The sequence below is a fragment of the Rhinoderma darwinii genome, chromosome 13 (genome assembly GCF_050947455.1).
Source record: "Rhinoderma darwinii isolate aRhiDar2 chromosome 13, aRhiDar2.hap1, whole genome shotgun sequence".
NCBI lineage: Eukaryota > Metazoa > Chordata > Amphibia > Anura > Rhinodermatidae > Rhinoderma > Rhinoderma darwinii.
In genome coordinates, this window is record NC_134699.1 from 29,384,806 (window position 1) to 29,405,492 (window position 20,687).

At 44.9% G+C, this 20,687-nt stretch overlaps 1 protein-coding gene across 1 annotated transcript in view; it reads left to right on the forward strand.

Moving 5' to 3' along the window:
• The first annotated feature begins 3,112 nt into the window (after positions 1–3,112).
• VAT1 (vesicle amine transport 1) overlaps positions 3,113–20,687 on the forward strand; it is a 36,501-nt gene continuing 18,926 nt past the window's right edge. The window contains exon 1 of the mRNA XM_075845806.1: positions 3,113–3,678. Coding sequence (XP_075701921.1) covers positions 3,256–3,678 — 423 coding nt within the window. The 5' untranslated portion in view covers positions 3,113–3,255. The remainder of the gene's footprint in view (positions 3,679–20,687) is intronic.

Sequence of the window (20,687 nt, forward strand, 5' to 3'; positions counted from 1 at the left end):
GGTGCTAGCGACAGCCACATTCACTTGTATCTGTGTCCTCAGGACGCAGATACAAATGAACACTATAGGCTGCAGGCTACGTTAAGCCTGCAGGCTATAAGGCGCTGGGAGGACTCCCTGCACAGTTCGGCGTGATGATGTAACTGCATCACGCTGGTCTGCGCATGCATCCCACCCGCAAGGCTGTGCAGCGCTCCGTCTGACGTGGGAACGGGTAAGGTAAGTACAATATTTTGGGATGGCTGTGTAGCACTATATACACGGGGAGCTGTGTGGCACTATATGCAAGAGAGGGGGCAGTGTGGCACTATATACAAGAGAGGGGCTGTGTGGCATTATATACAAGGGGGCTGTGTGGCACTATATACACGGGGATTGCTGTGTCTCACTATATATAAGAGAGGGGGGCTGTGTGGCACTATATACACGGGGGGAGCTGTGTGGCACTATATACAAGAGGGGGGCTGTGTAGCACTATATACACGGGGGGGCTGTGTAGCACTATATACAAGAAGGGCTGTTGTGTGGCACTATATACAAGGGGGGATGTGTGGCACTATTTACATAGGGGGAGGGCTGTGTGTGGTGCTATCTACAAGGGGCTGTGCGTGGCGCTATCTACAGGGGGTCTGTGTGTAGCGTTATCTGCAGGGGGTCTATGTGTGGCTCTTTATACAGGGGGGCTGTGAGGCACTATATACTAGAGAGGGGGGCTGTGTGGCACTATATACAAGGGGGCTGTGTGGCACTATATACAAGGGGAGACTGTGTGGTACTATATACAAGAGAGGGGGGCTGTGTGGGGCACTATATACAAGGGGGGGGGCTGTGTGGCACTATATACAGGGGTGGCTGTGTGGCATTATATACAAGGGGGGTTGTGTGGCACTATATACAAGAGGGTTGTGTAGCACTATATACGAGTGGGGGGCTGTGCGGCACTATAAATGAGAGGGGGCTGTGTGGCACTATATACGTGAGGGGGTCTGTGTGGCACTATATACGAGAGGGGGCTGTGTGGCGCTATATACACGGGGGCTGTGTGGCACTATATACAAGAGGGACAGTGTGGGACTATATACAAGGGAAACTTTGTGGCACTATATACAAGGGGGGCTGTGTGGCACTATTTACAAAAGGGGAGGGTGTGGCGCTATCTACAGGGGGTCTGTGTGTGGTGCTATCTACAGGGGGCTGTGTGTGACGCTATCTACAGGGGGTCTGTGTGTGGCGCTATATACAGGGGGTCTGTGTATGGCTCTTTCTACAGGGGGTCTGTGTGTGGCGCTATCTACAGGGGGTCTGGTTATGGCTCTTCCTACAGGGGGATGTGTGTGGCGCTATCTATAGGGGTGTGTGTGTGGAACTATTTATAGGGGTGTTTGTGTGTGTGTGTGTGTGGCGCTATCTATAGGGAGTGTGTGATGCTATCTACAGGGGGCTGTGTGTCGCTATCTACAGGGGGCTGTGTGTCGCTATCTACAGGGGGCTGTGTGGCGCTATCTATAGGGGTGTGTATGTAATGTTATCTTAAGGGTCAGTGGTGTAATAGCGGGATTCTTTCATTGATGCCTATAATTGGTATATAGAACTTTCTATTTTACTGGTGTACTTGTAATATTATAATATTTAAAAAAGTAATTAAAACTAATTTAAATACATTTTCTTATTCTTTTATTTAGACGCTATATTAGCGTTTACTGGGTTATTACATTTGGCCATCAAATCACCCACCATTGACGGAGACTCGCCCTGCTCCCTAACTGCCCCGCTCAGGAACTGCCAAGACTTAGTGTATGTTCACGCGCAGTGTTTTCAAGCGTATTTCGGGGCGTTTGCGCCTCGATAAACGCCTGAAAAATGGAAGGTGAACGCCTACAAACATCTGCCCATTGAAATCAATAGGAAAAACAGCATTTAGTTCATAAGGGGCGTCTTTTTACACCTCTGTTTAAAAAACGGAGGGTAAAAAGACGCTCCGTAAAAAGGAGCATGTGGGTATGTTCACACGCACTAATTACGGACGTAATTCGGCCGTTTTTGCCCCGAATTACGTCCGAAAATAGCGCCTCAATAGCGTTGACAAACATCTGCCCATTGAAAGCAATGGGCAGACGTTTGTCTGTTCACACGAGGCGTATATTTACGCGCCGCTGTCAAATGACGGCGGGTAAATAGACGCCCGCGTCAAAGAAGTGACCTGTCACTTCTTTGGCCGTAATTGGAGCCGTTATTCATTGAATCCAATGAATAGCAGCGCCAATTACGTCCGTAATGGACGCGGCGTTCAAGCGCCTGCACATGCCGTTACGGCTGAAATTATGGGGATGTTTTCAGGCTGAAACATCCCCGTAATTTCAGCCGTTACGGACGCCCTCGTGTGAACATACCCTGTCACTTCTTGAGGCGTTTTTTGGAGCTGATTTTGCATTGAACACTATTAAAAACGCCTCAAGAAGTGACATGCTCCTTTTTACGGAGCGTCTTTTTACATTCCGTTATCTAAAACAGGCATAAAAATACGCCCCGCATGAACTAAATGCTGTTTTCCCCATTGATGTCAATGGGCAGATGTTTGTAGGCATTCAGCTTCAGTTTTTTCAGGCATTTTTCGAGGCGTAAATCTGGCCAACGTATGGGAACTCTCTGGCTAGCACTTATGTGGGCTCCGTGGCTAGCATTTGTAGGGACCATAGTTGAAACTTATGAGGTCTCATTAGCTGGCACAATGGGGCACTGACTGTCTCTTATGTGAGCCCTGCCCTATCTTTATTATATTATGGGAGCACTGTGGCTTGTTGACTTATGGGGGCACTGTGGATGCTGGACTGCACTTAATTAGTTGCCACGGCAGTAAATGTACAGGGTTTACATGGGGGCGCTGTCATTTCCCAAACCCATATTAGCAAATCATGTGTTTATGGTAAACCAGTGCAGACAAAAAGTGAAGCTGTTTCCCGTAGCAACCAATCATATCACGTCTTTCATTTCTTAACCTACTGTAGACACAGCTAGGAGCTGGAATCTGATTGGTTGCTATGGGCAACTGCTGCACTTTCGTGAGGCGAAGCGCTGAGCACGTGATACGTGTATCCTCCTGTCTCTTTAACCGGGCGGTATAAATTGCAGTGCGCCGGCCCCTCCTCTCCTCACCGTCTTCACAGCTGATAGCCGGACACTCCCCGCCGCTCTATCATTGTGCTGTGCCTGTCTCCGGGATAACACTGCGAGCCCCCATCCCACCAGCCACCAACCATGTCTGCGGGAGAAGAAGCGGCCTCTGCCCAGCCCCAGAAGCCCGAGGAGCAGAAGCCTGAAGAGAACCAGGCGGTGGAGCAGAAGAAAGAAGACGCTCCAGCTGACGCGGCTCAGGAGGAGAAGAAGCCGGCGGAGGAGGAGGCGGCAGCAGCGGAGCCCCAGCAGCCTGAAGTCACCTACAAGTCCCTGGTCCTGTCCGCACACGGGGGCTATGACAAAGTCAAGCTGCAGACCAAGAAGGGGCAACCCAAGCCCAAAGCCGGGGAGGTGCTCATCGGAGTCAAAGCCTGCGGCTTGAACTTTTCCGACCTGCTGGCCAGACAAGGGGTATGTGACCGCCTGCCGTCTATGCCAGTCTCCCTGGGCATGGAGTGCGCTGGCATCGTGGAGGAGCTGGGAGAAGGCGTGACTGACAGACAGGTGAGTGCCCATTACCTTACACCTGGCTGTAGATTATGTAATCGGGTGTATAATTAGCATATCCTAATGAGCTCCTGACGTCTGTAATAGGTACAGAGAAACTGGCACAGCTGTGACCAAGCGTTAACCCTTCCCTGGCTGCTGGGTGTGCCCCAGCAGCTGACCATACTGTGGTGTGTGTGTGTGTGGGGGGGGGGGGGTACATAATTTTATAGTAACTAGTGATTTGTCTATGGACAATACTATATGATCAGGTATTACAACCCTCGTTGTGCTGGGCACTGGACCAGTGTGTGCCCCTTCTAGTGCGCGCTCATTATTGTTAAGATAGGGCCGGTCACGCCCTGTAAACCTGTGCCATTCATCTGGCTTTAATATTAACCCTTCACTCGCTGTCTAGGGTGGGGTGTGACCGTGTCAGAGCTGTGATGGGTGGGGGGCACAGTCCCCAGGTTAGAAGTATCATTGCTTTAGCTGTATTTCTGTCTATATGTAGGTGATCAATGCTTTCCTGTAACTGGCCTGCCTGTGATTTTGGCTTGTGTTTTTTTTTTTTTGTTTTTTTTTAACCCGTTTACAAGCAACCAAAAAAAATCTTTTTTAAAAATTTTTGCTGATGGTTATTTCCATATGGGAATTCTGTATGGGTGTGACCCTAAGAAAGTGGTTGTAGTGTAAGATCTATGGGGGGGGGGGGGGTGTAACTCCTTGATGATCATAGGCATTGGATTAAAAATTGCTTTAGGACCTTTTAAAGGTAACCCTACATTTTCTCATTGAAAGAGGTCATGTGGGTGTAACTTTAGCAGCTGTTACAGGTTGTGACAATGTTGGGTGATTTATTAATCCTGCCTTCTTGGTAAGATCACTGGTTGCTCTTGATCTATAATCAGGCAATGGATGTAGCTAGTGCAGTTGTATTAGCTGGTCTAGGGTTTAGTCCTGTACATTTCTATAGTTTTCTTTTCTGCTGGTATTACCCTTTTCATCCCAGCAGGGGGTGCTATTCCAGCCAGTTTTTGGCTGATTGGTCATAAATGCATTGTCCCATTGAATGTTTGTAACGGCTTTATGTGGTTAATTGATCATCCAGATAAATGATTAAGACTGGCGTGGCGTTTGTGAAATGCATAAGGCTGGCTTTGGATTTCTTATTTTCTCCCCTCCATGCGTGCTCTGGAAGGTAGATGTGTGCTTTTGTCTGAGGACCACACCCTATATCTTGCATTGTCTTGGCTGTGTAGGATGAGTGCCTTATTGCACGGGATGAGCGTAGTCCTGTTTACTTCACTATTGCAGCTAATGAATGACTTTGTATGTTCACTTCCCCCTGAGGTCAGGAAACTCTTAGGACCACTTATTGACGTCTTGTGGTGGTGCTGGCGACTTACACTTTGGTATCGCTACAATTGGTTCAGACTTGATCCCACTGGATGAACATCATGGCCAATGAAAATCACTCCCATCAGAATAACTTAGCTACTTACACTTAAGATTAATTGATGGTCACAATTGTAACGAAGACTCCTTTACAGGCAATAGGGTTTCGTTTTTTTTGTTCCTCTGAGGATATGTTCACACGCACTGTTTTCGGGTGTTACGCCTCGAATTACGCCTGAAAAAACGCCCCTAATACGCCTACAGACATCTGCCCATTGCTTCAATGGGTTTTACGATGTTCTGTTCCCACGAGCCTTTGTTTTACTCGTCACTGTCAAAATACAGCGCGTAAAATGACTGCTCGTCAAAAGTGCAGGACACTTCTTGGGACGTTTTTGGAGGTGTCTCATTGACTCTATTGAAAACCGCTCCCAAAAGTCCGTAAAAAATCGTGAGTCGCTTAAACTTCTGAAAATCAGGAGCTGGTTTCCCTTGAAATTTTCAGACTTTTTTTGGTCAATGCGTGTGAACATACCCTTCGTTTTCCATCATGGTAAAACTTGGTAAAACTTGTCAGTGCTCAGATCATCTCAGTATTTACCAGGTGGGTTGTGGGTCAGAGTTGTGTAACCTTTCTTTAGTTTGTAGTGCCAGTTTGATTTCTTTTGGGTCTGTTATTTGAAGGGTGGGTGATACTAGCGCTCTGTGAATGAATGTGGTTTAGGGGATGGCACGCTTGGTGTCAGAGTAATACTAAAATCCAGGGTCATCCTATTCCATAAAATTGCTGGCTAGTCCACAATTTTGCTTGAAGTGAGGATTAGTGTTTGGGTGGGGCAGTACAGTGGCCAAGGCCCTTTTGGGTTGTATTAAGGTCACTACCCACCTGGTTAACCTCACTTGATGTGACCTGCTAAGACATTGGATAAGTTGTCTACCTCAGGCTACAACAGTCCAATGTGCCACCTCGGCTGCCATACCAAATTGCCTGCTAAGTTAACCTCTTGACTACTGGCCAACACTCTGACCAGTCGCAGACTAAGTACTTCGGAGTTAAGCACTTTACCCTTTAGCACGTTCTAATAGAAAAGCTCAAGGTCCACCAGATTATATGTATTGTCACCCATTCTGTTGAAAAGCCATATAATAGCAGTCTGCTTTGGACAATTTTTTTTTTTTCTTCAAGACTTCCTCTGATGGCAAGCTAACAGGTTGTCCAATTTCTTAGACCTCCAGTGATTGGCTTTAATCTGTGGTGGAATGCTGAATTAGTATTCAATTCCCCTGCAGCACCTCCGCAGTGGAAACTGGGTATTACACCAGTCCCGTTAAGATTGAGTGTAATCCATGAGATGCTCTTATAGCTGCTCTCTGCACCTGATAATGGATGGGGGTGGGTCTTGACTGTAAGATCTCCTATCTAATAATGCCCAGAAATCACTGGTGGGGTATTTTATAATGGGTTTTCTAAACCAGACATGTGGTGGCTCTGAGATGCTGACCATATGTTAGTCATTTTGCATACAGGGTCATCCAGTGATGAATGTGCCTTGTACCTAAAGGAATTGCCTTTATTTCCACCTAGTCCCAGCCTTGTTGGCATACAATTGGTGTAGTGCAATTTTTGGGGTTTTTTTGTCAGACTTTTCTGCCTCGGCTGTAAAAAATAGTGTGGAGTAGTTTACCCCTTGGGACTAAAGGATCACTATAACCTGGATTATTTTTTTTTTTTTAAATTGTGATGGTCCCCTGCTCCACTTTGTCTGCCATAGATTTTGTACATAAAGCCATATGCCCCCTGTTCTTGAGCACTTCACCCCCACATGAATGGCGAGGTTCTGGGTTTATCAGTCACCAGGTAGTCTCCTGTTTTAGAAGCTCATATCCCTGAAGGTGGTATCCCTATAATCTCTTTATAAGCTCTTCTGCTTATCATATAATTTCTATACCTGTGCATATAATATGGAATACATACATACATACGCTATAGCGCACACACTAGGTTTTAAGGGGTCTCTATATAGTAGTATATTTGATCCTGTACAACCATATACATCTAGATGTGATAGGGACAATACTTTAGCAGAGTTGTTGCTCCAGAGCATTGGTTTGTGACAAGCTTATGTGAAGCTACAATGCTGGGAGTTATACTTTCACAACTGTTGCAGAGCTACATGTTGCATATCACTGCTGCAGTAGGTGCTTTAGCATCTGGTATTGGTATATGGCACTATGCTGTGAAGTGTGGGTGTGGAACGGTCAGCCCCATGTAAGAATTTTAGATGGTCTCGCGTGTCGCAGCTGTGGTCATGGGATTGTCCGCTTTTCAAACCCATAGATTTCTATAATCCTTTTTTTCTCACAACACTTAAGAGTGTGGTGTAAAAGGGTGCCTTGAGGCTGCGAGATCAGATACTTGGTCCTCATGGCCGCACCCAGCCGCGCTGTGTAACAAAGCCTCTGTAGTGTGATCCACTGGCATTAACCAACTTCTATATGGGAGGCGTATGAATAGGTCATGCCGGTCTCCCATGTTTAACCCCCAGAGCATGAATTAATAATGGGACTATAGCAGTTTTCTATTAAGTAGCTTCCAATGATTGATACAATGCCTCTGGTGGGAAACGTTAACCTCGTTCTCTACGCATTGTTCTCTGCTGGGGTTTATTGCTCTCGTGGAATCCTACAAATTGTAGTTTTCGTAAGTTTGTTTTTATTAAAATGCAGAATCTTTTTTGTTTGGTTATAAGAAGCAGCTCATTCTTATATTGACGTGAATATCTGAACATCTTCTGCTGGGTATAGATGCATCATTGGTGATAACGTTATGGTCTCAATGTAAATGGTTGTATCTAAAATAAAATGTGAACTGGATGTCAAGGCCTGTGCCAACCATGGCTGTAACATGGCACCTATTGTGCCTCTGTGGATGGTTTTTGAACACTCAAATTCATAAAGAAACTAAATTGTGACAGAGTTCCTACGGGTTGGTAACACAGAACTGCCGGAACATGTGCCACTGTACAGGGTCCATGTCCACAGGATATGCCATAAATCCCTGCCAGTGCAAAGCTGCCACCAGCTGCCTTGGCCTTAAAAGAGGTGGCTGCCCTTGCGCACCACTTTGCATTGAGGTCTATGGGAGTTATGGAATGAGCTAAGCAAGAAGCACTTGGCACACAGACTTCAGTGGAGAGTGACATATGCAGGCATGGCCACCACCTATGGGAAAAACACAGCAAGCCACTGCTTTTCATTGGCAAATTGGTTGGGTCAGGGGAACCTATGTTCTCACAGTATGTGGGATCCCACCTATTGCACACTTATGGCCTATCCTGTGACTGTGCCATAAAAATTTGAGATGGGGATATCCCTTTAAAAATTATTTGATACATAGGATTTTTGTTCTTTGCCTCAAATTACTTCTGGAGGACTATAGGAGGAAACTGCCACAATGCTGGATAATATGCCAAAGCTCGCATTACTGCAGTTTTGAAAAACACCAGTGTCCCGGAGACCAAATAAAAACACCCCAAAAAAACACTGTTTTGTAGCACATTATATTTCCCTATTCACTTCAAGGAAACCTGACTGCAAAGTTTTTACTTGTGTATTTTTAAAATGCTGCGTGTGGCGCCATCCCAAGACTTTCTGCAGAGGTCTATACTGTTCTGCCAAGCCATAGCCCTTTATTCAGTAGGATAAAAATGTCACATGTAGGGTTGTACAGATTGCTGCATGAGCCCCAGTTCCTGTTGATCCAATGGCTTCTAGGATATTAATATACAGTATATAAAGTGTCAGACCGGCTCTTCAGAAATCATCTTTAATGTTCCTCCCACACATACTACAAAGCACTTCCCTGTAAAGCTTTGGCTGCTGTCATGTTTATTCTATAAGAACGGGGCAATTATACATTGAGCGCTCGTACTACACCCTGTCATCTCTCAGCAGGTGCGCGAGCCCAGATTCCTGTTTAATGTTCCTCTGCTCATTAGGATCTGCTGGCCTGTCTGTGCGCTGCTCCCATTTCTCTTAAAGCTCAAAAATCCAACATTCAAGTGGCACAAATGAAATCCATTATACATTCCGCACATCTCAAAAGCCCAATCCTGTAAGAAGCACCTTGTCTGGTCAATATACAAACCTACCCCCCACTCACCATACTGTATAATGTGCTCCAGTGGAGATAATGTGAGTGGGAAGACTTACAATCCACTGGCTAATTTCCATCTTCCCACTTATGATCAGGTGGTTGTGTAGATCCGTCCTACAGAACTGATTATACCCGACAAGTGTCATTCTAGAATTTTAGATTTGATTATATTTGAACTTGAGAGTAACATACACAAATAATTTACAATGAATCTGCTTTGTTGCAATGCTGTGGCAAGAACTTCTCCAGCTGTTCTGAGGTTCCTCAGACGTGCGAAAAAAAGTAATGTTTTTCAGATGTTGCTTGGACTGTCCTAGCAGTCAGGCCCCATGCACACGCGGGTGAATTGCAGCCCCATTCATTTCAATGGGCCCATGTGGTTTCCACGGTCCATGCATGGCCCAGGAGCCTGGACCGCAAAAATAATTCACAAGTCTTATTACGGCTGTGTTTTGCGGTCCAGGCTCATAGAAGTTAATGCTCACGGCCATGCACATGGCTACGGTCGTGTGCAGGAGGCCTAAGGCCCCATGCACACGACCGTAAAAAACCTCCGTTTTTGCGGACCGCAATTGCGGTCAGCAAAAACGGAGCCATTCACGTTCATATAACACTGACACCTTTCCGTAGCACTACGTAAGGGTGTCCGTGCCGTGGAAATGTTCCGGGAATTATGGAACATCTTTACTAGCACACTGCCCGGGACTCCAGCTTTGGGGTTGCCCCTGATATCACATTCCCGTCCAGGAGAATCCCCTGACGTCAGGGGCTCCAACAGCTGAGGAATCCCCAGCCAAAGCGTCGGCAACGCTCCGGCTGGGGATTCCACTCCTAGAGGGAGTGCCAATGGAGCTATCTACGAAGGGCACTGTGGCAGTATCTCTACAGAGGGCACTGGCAGCATGTACAAGTGGGTGTGTGGCACAATCTACATAGGGCACTGTGGCAGGATCAAAAAAAGGGGCTGCCCAATCTTGACATGTGTGCCTGCCAACTGAGCCGCCAGACTGCATGTAGCGACACTTAGGCCTCATTTACACGAGCGTAATATACGCGCGTGCTTTTCACGCGTGTCGTACGCACCTATATTACTCTATGGGGCAGTTTAGACGATGCGTGAATTTTGCGCAGCGCGAGTGCGTTGCGTAAAACTCACGACATGTTCTATAATCGTGCGTTTTTCACGCAACACGCACCCATTGAAGTCAATGGGTGCGTGAAAGCAACGCATGGCACACGGACGCTACTGCGTTGCATGCGCGAAAATCACGCAAGAGCTGTCAAAAGGATGAATGTAAACAGAAAAGCACCACGTGCTTTTCTGTTTACAAACATCCAAACGGAGTGTCAAATTAGAGATGAGCGCACCGAACTTAACCGGGTTCGGCCGAACTCGTTTTGACCGAACCCGGCAAAAAATGTTCGGGTACGCGACGTCAGGAGACAGTCACTGCCCACGGTGCTGAAAGACTTAAACGGTTTCAGCACCATGGACAGTGACTTTCGATCACAATATACATATACGTGTAAAAAAAACAGAAGTTCGGACTTACCGATAAGTCCCGGCTCCTTCCTCCAGTCCGACCTCCCGGGATGACAATTCAGGCCAAGTGACAGCTGCAGCCAATCACAGGCCAAGCACAGCCTGCAGCCAATCACAGGCTGCAGCGGTCTCATGGACTGCCGTGTCATCCTGGAGGTGGGGCCGGATGACAAGAGAGGGACGCGTCACCAAGGCAACGGCCGGGAGACCGGACTGGAGGAAGCAGGCAGTTCATGGTAAGTTTGAACGTCTTTTTTTATTCACAGGTTGCTGTATATTGTGATCGGAACTCACTGTCGAGGGTGCTGAAAGAGTTACTGCCGATCAGTTAGCTCTTTCAGCACCTTGGACAGTGACGGGCGTCGACTAGCCTCATCTCTATGATGGCGGCTGCGCGAAAATCACGCAGCCGCGCATCATACACGGATGACACACGGAGCTGTCAAATGCCTTTTGCGCGCGCAAAACGCAGCATTTTTTGCGCGCGCAAAACGCACACGCTCGTGTAAATCAGGCCTTAAACTGGAAAACTGGATTGTTGAAATAAGCATGTGGAGACTTCTCTCAAATTTTAAACCTAGCGGTATTATTATAGTAATATATAGTGTTATAGTATTTCAAATAACTAATTGATTAACCATAATATTGTATCAAATTCAAATTTGAAAGTAATGCGGCCCGTCAACTTCACTTTTTTTTTTTTTTTCTATATGTGGCCCACTTACCTGGTCGAGTTTGAGACTCCTGCTGTAGTCTATGGGGGATGCGTGACATCGTGTCCTGCAGCACAGGTCACGATTCACTTCGGACTGCTGTTTATGTCCGAGATGCGCAACGCTCGTGTGAATCCGGCCTTAAATATACTTTTGTCAGTTTTTGGTTTTTATTGGGGTGATTGGATAACCCCCTTAAATCATAGGCCCAGAAGTGATGTAAACCGGGCCTTATACAGACATGAGGTATGCTGTAAATCGCGGAAGTGGCATGGATAACCAGGGCAATTGGTTATTTGGCCAACTTTTAGTTACAAAATCTCGTCCATGATAGAAATGCTGGAATTTTTCAATTGCCTTGCACACTCGATGCCCAACTAGACAGTGGCAGACCACAGTAAGTAGAGGTAAGTGACTCCTGCTGATCAACCACCAGATCTCTTTGGAGCACATGTGTTGCCTCAACCACTTTTCCTGTGCAGAACTCTACGTGGTCCAGGAGCTGTGAGGGTATGACTGAATCTTTTAGAATGAAGCAACAGCCATGACTTTCGTTTCCATCCTGCTGGCTCCAGGGTGGCCTAAGGGTTGGTGGGAGCACCGACTGTGACTAGGTCCAATGTGGATTCAAAAAGTAGAAGCTGTGATAGGGAGATGGTTAAGAATATTGCTGAACTCCCATTAACTTAGAGGCTCTGTCACCAGATTCTCAAACCCCTATCTCCTATTGCATGTGATCGGCGCTGCAATGTAGATAACAGTAACGTTTTTTTTTTATTTTTAAAAACGTTCATTTTTGCCCAAGTTATGACCAATTTTATATATATATATATATATATATATATATATATATATATGCAAATGAGGTTTGAAATGGACAACGGGGCGTGTATTGGTAACTGGGCGTGTTTACGTGTATGACGCTGACCAGTCAGCGTCATACACATCTCCATTTATTTACACAGCAGCGATGTGCTGCCACATACAGAGATTCACGTTAATCAAGTGTCCTGATAATGAATACACATGATCATCCAGCCTGGACGTCATGTGTATTCAGAATCCTGACACTTCTGAATCTTTTCTTTGAGATTTCTAGCAAGGGAAACGAAATCTCGCGAGATTACGGAGGTAAACGAGGTTTCGTTTCCCTTGCTGGAAATCTCACAGAAAAGATTAAGAAGTGTCAGGATTCTGAATACACATGACGTCCAGGCTGGATTTCATGTGTATTCATTATCAGGACACTTGATTAACGTTAATCTCTGTGTATGTGGCTGCACATCGCTGCTGTGTAAATGAATGGAGATGAGTGTATGACGCTGACTGGTCACTGATTGGTCAGCGTCATACACGTAAACACGCCCAGTTGGACATAAAGAGAAAAAACGCCCAATTGTCCATTTCAAACCTCATTTGCGTGTGTGTGTGTGTGTGTGTATATATGTGTGTGTATATATATATATATATATATATATATATAATCTCATAACTTGGCCAAAAATGAACGTTACTGTAATCTACATTGAAGCGCCGATCACATGCAATAGGAGATAGGGATTTGAGAATCTGGTGACAGAGCCTCTTTAAATTTTCTGATTCCTAATCAGACATTGGTGACCTGTGTTCCAGAACCCCTCTTGGTACTGCAAATGGAGATGGGATGAGCAGGGGAACAGTCTCTGTATGCCCGAATACATATTTTTCTAAAATGTTCAGATGTCTTCAGGCACTCTGCATGCACAAAGCCTCTGAAGGGTCTCAAACAAGTTGTTTTTTGTTTTTTTTTTTTGTCAATTCTTTATTTTACAATTTTCAATTCAAAAGCATATTAATCAGGGGTACAGAAAAAAATTAAAATAAGAGGGGGGGGGGGGATAGAATCATAACATATGCCAAATAGTGGACACGCAGGTCCAAAATATTGCATCAATACAACAAGCAAAAGCCAGAAAATTGACAGTGGGGGGAGGGAGAGGAAATTAGAAAAGAGAAAAATGAGTGAGAAGAACCAAAAAAAAAAAGGAACCCACCTGGTTTGCTGCACAACTAAGGAGGTATGAAATCCCTGCCTTAGGCAGTCATGATAGTCTTATATTCTGGGGTGTCTTGATAGACAATCCAATGGCATGTTCTAGAGAAAATGTCATGTCGATTTAATCAATTGAGAAGTGAGGTCCTCCACGCGCATAATTTCCTCAATCCTGAGACACCAGAGTCAGATAGAGGGGGGCCTCCGTGCATTTCCACAGAACAGGTGTACAAGCTCGTGCACAGTTCACAAAGTGCCGGCGAATACTTTCAAACTGGTTTTAACCACTCTGGGTACACTTATTTTTTTGGGGAGCCACTTGTCTTGTAATCTGCCGTTAAGTGTCCATTCGCTATGAAATAACCTGGTGATGTGCATATTTGCAGTTCACCGCCTCCTGCTGTATTTCTGGAGGTATAATGTCACTAGTATTTGTGTGTAAACCTCCTTAAATAGGATATCACTAGCATAATGCTCATATAATAGGCGCTGTCACACTTTATTAATGCTAGTGAAAATTGTGTCCCAAAAAGTTTATTTTAAGTTAGGAGCTAATTTCTAAATATGTAAATGGGCCTATATTTGACTAGTGGGTGTCAATACCAGTGATTCTCGTGAGTTGGAGCTTCCTCACAGCCTCTGACACTGTCCTATCAGCATGAAGCTGCTTCACACAGAGTGAGAGACCGAGGCTGGAGGAAAGGGGGATCACTTCACATAGCCAAAATCTCTGGCTGTGGACCACCTAGAACGGTGGTTCTGGTGGCATATGAAAGATGAGATTCTAATCCTTTCATATGACACATTGTTCTATCTGTGAGAAAACTGGAGATATTACCAGTTTGAAACAGTTGGGACTGGAAGCTGTATACTATATGATCACACTGTTTCAGGGAAGGGGGGAGAAGCTGTAGGACGATTGGACAGCGTCATACAGAAAACATTACACCGCCCAGAGAAGTCACCTCCCATTTGGCAAGTATAGCCAAATTAGCATACTTAAAACATTTGCAAAGTTATGAGCATTTTTCTATGAGAATCACTGTAGCGATCTGCCTCATAGCGCCTATTAGATTAGTTAGGAGATAGGGCATTAATAAACTGGTGACAGATTCTCCGACTCTTTCTTACAATACTCAGGCATGGTAAACTCCAGTTTGCAAGGAGGATGAATCATTGGTCCCCCTGTACACCATTAAATATGGAAACGTATTCTGCCTGAAGTTGTAGACAAGAGTTAAAAATTTAGAGGGATTGCAGCATGCAGATTAGGAGAATATTGTAATATGTATTTGCCTGTTGCCTCAGACCATTAAAGGGAACCTGTATACCACTTTTACCCCGTAAAGTGATCCCACCACTCTAGAAATAACTACACATTTCAAATGAGTGCCTGTTTGTCCCCAGTGGCGCAGCATACCCTAAAATTTTCAAATGTTCTGTGCCATATGCAAATTTCTACCTGAATTGTCCGCTGGGCGTATATTTGGCTTGGCAGTGTTGTCATTTTTTGCCATAAACCATTCCATCTTTCCTTGAGTTATGTCGGTGAGTCCTCATGCATCAAACACATTCTTCTCAATCTTTAGTTTTTGTTTTTTACATTTGGAGCATTGGAGTTTTCGCCCACGACTCTGAGTTCCCAATGTGCATGGGCAGTTTCACTGCAGTACTGACACATGCATGAGATTTGGAGAAGAATATATGAAACTGGCGAAGTCATGGGAAAAATGGCACTGGACACTTCCAAGCTGAGTATACCCCCAGTGGACACTTCAGGCCTTATTTGCATACACTTTGGGACATTCTAAAAAAAATGTTTTAGATGTGCTTCACTACTGTGGATAAACAGGCATACGTTGACAAAGGGCTTAACATGACCTCGTGTTTTGTGGGACCACTTTAGGGTGCAAAAGCTGATGGGTTCAATTTAAACAGAAGTAAACTTTGTTACTGCATCCGTTCTGAATTGCTCTATCCAAGTCCTACTTGACATGGCAATGGTCATTCAAGTTGTAAACTGCAGCTAGTTCTAGGAAAGCCTACATATAGCAAGTGTTTCTTTACTCGCAGCTTTCATCCTGCCTCCTAGTTGGCATTCGACGCCCTGACATGGCAATGTTTATTACGCTACACCCCCTTAGTTCTTACCTGTTCACAAAGGATTTCCTAATTCTCATACAAGCCCCTATTTTGCACATTTTTATTTTGGTGTGCTGTGCAGAATTTTTGTGTTAAGTTACAACAAACATGTGAAGGGCAATGAGACTCCATTGGATTTGCCCAGACCTGGTTTACAGGTTATTCTGTATTAAAGATTTTAGGGAGCAATGGTCTGTAAATTTAGACTGTCTGGGGAAAAAAGTTTACTGAAGAAATAGATCTCACAACCTGCTCTGGATCTAATGCATCTACAAAAGTATGGAACTTACCTTAAGATTATTGTAAATGACATGTTTTCTGTGCTTCGACCTCCTCTTAAAGGATTCTCTGGGCTAAGCACCCCATCTTGTGATTTCTATGCTTTTATACCACCTGCCAGTTATACACTGGCACATCACACAAAGGGTTTTGTCCGTATGAAGAACCCCTGGGGTTTGGGAGCAAACGTCTGTCATCTGCTCCAGCTAGGGGCTTGTTCTGCCCTGCAGGTCAGCTAGTCTGTTGGAATAACCTGCTGCGTCTTCCTCCAGGCATACGCTGTGATGTGACGATTGTGAACAATATTGCTGTAGGCTGACACTGCGTCATTCATTGGACTCCGTGACAACATTGGCCATTCCAGAAAGCTTATGGGGTTGTCGGCTTTGGGCAAATATAATTTTTCTCTTAAGGGTCCTTAACAATAATCCATGACCCCAGTTTGAGCAGATCCTAACTTTGTATATACAGTACACCGCTTATCTCCCCTTGCACTTGTCCACAGTTAGAGATCTTTTAGGTAAATTACACGTTGGGCACTGCAAACCTATTCTGCAGCTCTATACAATTGTCATGCAGTCCCGGTTTCCAATGGGGCTCACAGAAGGGTTTATTTAATAAAAAGCCAGTTAAAAGGTTATTACTCATGTTGCTGGGTTATGCCATCACTGATCAGCGGGGGTGCAGTTGCCAGGGCCCCACCAATCCTGTAACTAGAGGGGCCACAGCAATTCTTTAGCCCAATGTCCTGTTGAGTTTTTCAAATGAATAGTCACGCTGCAATCCCCTGCAGAACCAGGGGCCAGAAGCACTGCTGTGAAGGACGCATTTCTAAACCATCCAATGATATGCCATCACATTGTGATGGGGTAACCCTGTAGACTTTTTAGTATATGGGAGTGGATGGAAACTTGTTCTAACACAAGGACTTCTTCTGGTTTGGAAGGCTCAACCTGACAATCTTGTTTTATTGCCCATTCATGTAAAGGGGGGGGGATACCACAAGTTTGCAGCTTCCCCAATCATCCGCTTATTATGGGTCCAGCTGTTGGGGGTGGGGGAAGCTTTCAATGGACAACCTGTCTAAGGAAACTATGTACAGGGCTGAACAAGTCTCTAGAGCCAGGTAGGTGCCTGTAGTAGACTACCAGAACATTTGCCAAACTTTTTGGGTGTTTTTTTTTTTCTATTGTGGTTAAGGGAGCATCTGTTGGCCAACCAGATTTAATTGCTATGATCTTACTAGGTATGTAGGGTTTCAACCTACAGTGCTTTCCATATTGACTAAGGGGAATGCATGCTGTGAAAATGCCATGTGTAGTTGCCGGCTGACTGGTCTTTCCAGCAATCTTTGTGCATTCAGATTTAGATTTTGACCTGGTTGGCTTTTTCTCGGTCACGTTCACAAATCTGACTGTTAGGAGTAGCTCACACCGCAGTTAGGTTTGTATACTTGCCACCCATCGTTCAAAGGAGACACAATCCCATGATATGAATTTTTAGTCATCGTAGGCACAGTGCCGTTTTCTTTGGCACTGGACATTTTGGGCACTAGTGCCTTTAATATGTAGACTTCCCATGCAGACTGTAGGTTACTCTGCTCTGGCCTTACTAAAGAATCCAAACTTCTACATACAACGGTCTGTGCCATAGACCATCCTGCAGCTATGAACCGATTCCCCTCCATAACCAGCAGGGAGGACAATTCAGTCACTTTTCAGTATCCATGTCCAGAAGTAGAAGGGAAATAGCCAATTGACTGCCCACACCCTGTATACACAAGTCTACAAGGGTCTGGTGACAGAAGACCTGCATTAGTACTATTCTGCAGGAGCTTTAGTACTATAAAGTTGGTGCTATCATCTGTGTAGACGGAGGATGTTTCTGTGTGGCCTATGATGATCTTGCATTGCATCTTACCTGTTCATACCAGAAAAAAACACTCCTGATCTGTGCCTTCATTTCCTCCCTTTATCTCCAGGCTGCGCAAGACTGTTAAAGAGCCTGCCAACTCTCCGGTAACGGCAGACCCGTCCAGCACACGCCCTTGACTAGGCTGATTGCTGTATACAAGGGCACTTTAACTCATTCCTTGTAATTCCAGTATTCCTATGAAGCACATGTTTAGGTAGCAAAATTCTTGGAAGACACAGTTCTTGAATTGTGTTTTTGCAGGTGCATTAGTTACTTGAGATCCTACATGAAATGTTCCTGCTTCTGGCGACCAGTGGAATCAAAATAAGGGAAAATTCTTGCCTGTATCTGCATTTAATTGACTGGACCTAAACCGTGATACCAGACATAACCCATGGACAGGTGCAGCACTGTTTCTGAGGGGTAAAAAGGCAGACCCATTTTTTTTTATTTTTTTTTTGCAATCCTGTTAAGCAGCACCCTGGGCAGAACTGATAGTTTTGCCCATTGCAGGGACTAGAGGGGCGATGCATGACACAGGGACTTAGAGTACCAAGGAGAATCCTGTTCATGCCCCACAGGACCTGCACAATGGAGAAGTGTTCCTTTACATTGGGCAAACCATAAGCATTTTCTAGAAGGCTTTGTCTTCACACAAACTATTAAAATAAAATGAGGCACCTTTCAAACATAAAGGCACTTCACTCTATGCTAGCCTATCTCTATTTTTTTGGTTCTGCCCAAAACTGTCACCCGCCTCTATTATCCAATGCACTGCTTATATTGGCAGGGCATTCTGGGGAAACAACCTTGTTTCCACGGCAACTAAAACCAATTACCTTGGCAAGCTGTCATCTTGGCAGCAAACATAAAGGTAATTTTAGATGGGATGATGAAATGAGAATTATTCAGCGAGAAGTCTGCAGCGTGTGGCTCAGATCAGTGATTTGGCTCTTGGATAGTTTTACATAGAAGAAAAATCTCAATGAAATGAAGTGTATAATGGAGTATGTACTGCGGGGAAGGGAAACGGCTTTGTATAGTTTGGATTTGAAATGGAATAGGTTTGTACGAGCTGTGCTTATCAGATCAATCCTTGTAGTTTAAGGAGCACTCCAGGAAGGACTGATACTGCTCTGCCTAGTGCTGGGGGTGAGGGCCGTGCCTGACTCCAAACACCAAAGATGGAAGAGTCAGTCATAGAAAATCTTCTATTCTGAGCAAGGAAATGGAGTCTGCAGCGGGTTAAATCTGTGCAGGACTTCCTGCAGGAAATGCAGCTGATTCTGAGGACTTGATTGTTCATAAACCAGACATCCAGCTGTTATCTGGAAGAGTCTTTCTGACTTGTCCTTACAGGATCGCAAGGCCCTGTTCACACAATCAGGATTGACTGTTTTCAGTCCAGATTCTGTGAGGAAATTTGTGATAAAGACACGAACAATCCAGCTCCCATTCAAATCAACTGGAAATCCACAACTGTAGTTTAAGAAATGTACTGCATGGATTGTAATCTGTGACATGCAAAGAACTTTTTACTTCTGTGAGAAATCTGACCTAGAATTTCTGCCATAGATCCTCTAGTGTTGCTCCTTAGGCCGTGTTCACACTGAGTTTTTTGCAGGAGGAAAATTCCTCCTGCAAAAACTGCTCCAGTAGGTTTTTGCACAGTGGTTTGACAAACTCGTCAAAACACTCGTCGAGGTTTTTTTTTCCCTCTTTCTGACTCATTGAAATGGGGTTTTGGAGGTGGAAACCGCCTCAAGATGGGTCATGTTGCTGCTTTTTACCACGAGTTTTTTTTACTCGTGGTAAAAAAACTCTTCTGCCTCCCATTGAAATCAATAGGAGGCATTCTCGGGCGGTTTTTGAGGAGTTTTTGGCACGGTTTCTGCCCCAAAAAAACTCTGAACAGGGCCTAAGGCTTCTGTTCTGTCCCAGTTGCCTCCATTCCCATAGCCAATGATTTAGCCCATACTGTAGTCACTCCTCAATAGGTCAGTTGCCCACAAGACTGACATGTACATTGTATAGGGTTCTATTATACTGTAGTATTAGGCAGTAAGTTTGATGTATTGGAAACATAGACAGATTCTGAAGTCTGCTACATGACCACCGCTTTATCCCGTCCTGATTACACCATGTACGTACTGTTATAATGGTGCACAATACAGCCACAATGTTCACTATTGCTTTGTAACTACTGTAGCTCAGAACTTTTTATTATGGTTTGTCAAAGGAAACTAACAGCTCGCACTCAAGACACGAGTCACGTCCGTTTTTGCACCTTTCTGTACTGCTCCCCTAGGCACAACTCTAGCTTTAACTTTTTGTTAGCGGGCCTGGTTTATCTACATTTGACTTGCCTGAGGTCCAGTGATGTGGAAATGAAAGCTCCTATAAGTGGTTTGCAACCTATGGCTTTCCAGGTGATGTGAAACTACTACTACTGCTTCGCATCACGTGGGGAGCTACAGGCTGCCAACCACTGCTCTATAACATGAGATGATGGAAGGCAGGTCTAGTGTTAGAACATCCAGTCTTCAGATGGTTGGTCTCCAACTGAGTCACCGATTGCACCGCTGTGATACATATTGCGCCAATGTTACCTCCAGGACGCCTTTCTTCACGTGTTGTGGGTATTTTCCAGCAAGAAGCATCTGACTTGCCCGGATTGTGGGCTCCTTGTAAAGATTTGGGGAATGGTTGGGAGATGTTTGTCCTTACTCCTTTATGCTTTTTATGCTAGACTTTTTTTTTTTTTTTTTCTAAATTGCCTTGAACCATAAACCATTCTGAAGGATCTTCTCTCAAACGTCTCTTACTGGAGCTTTGTGTTACCCACTAGCC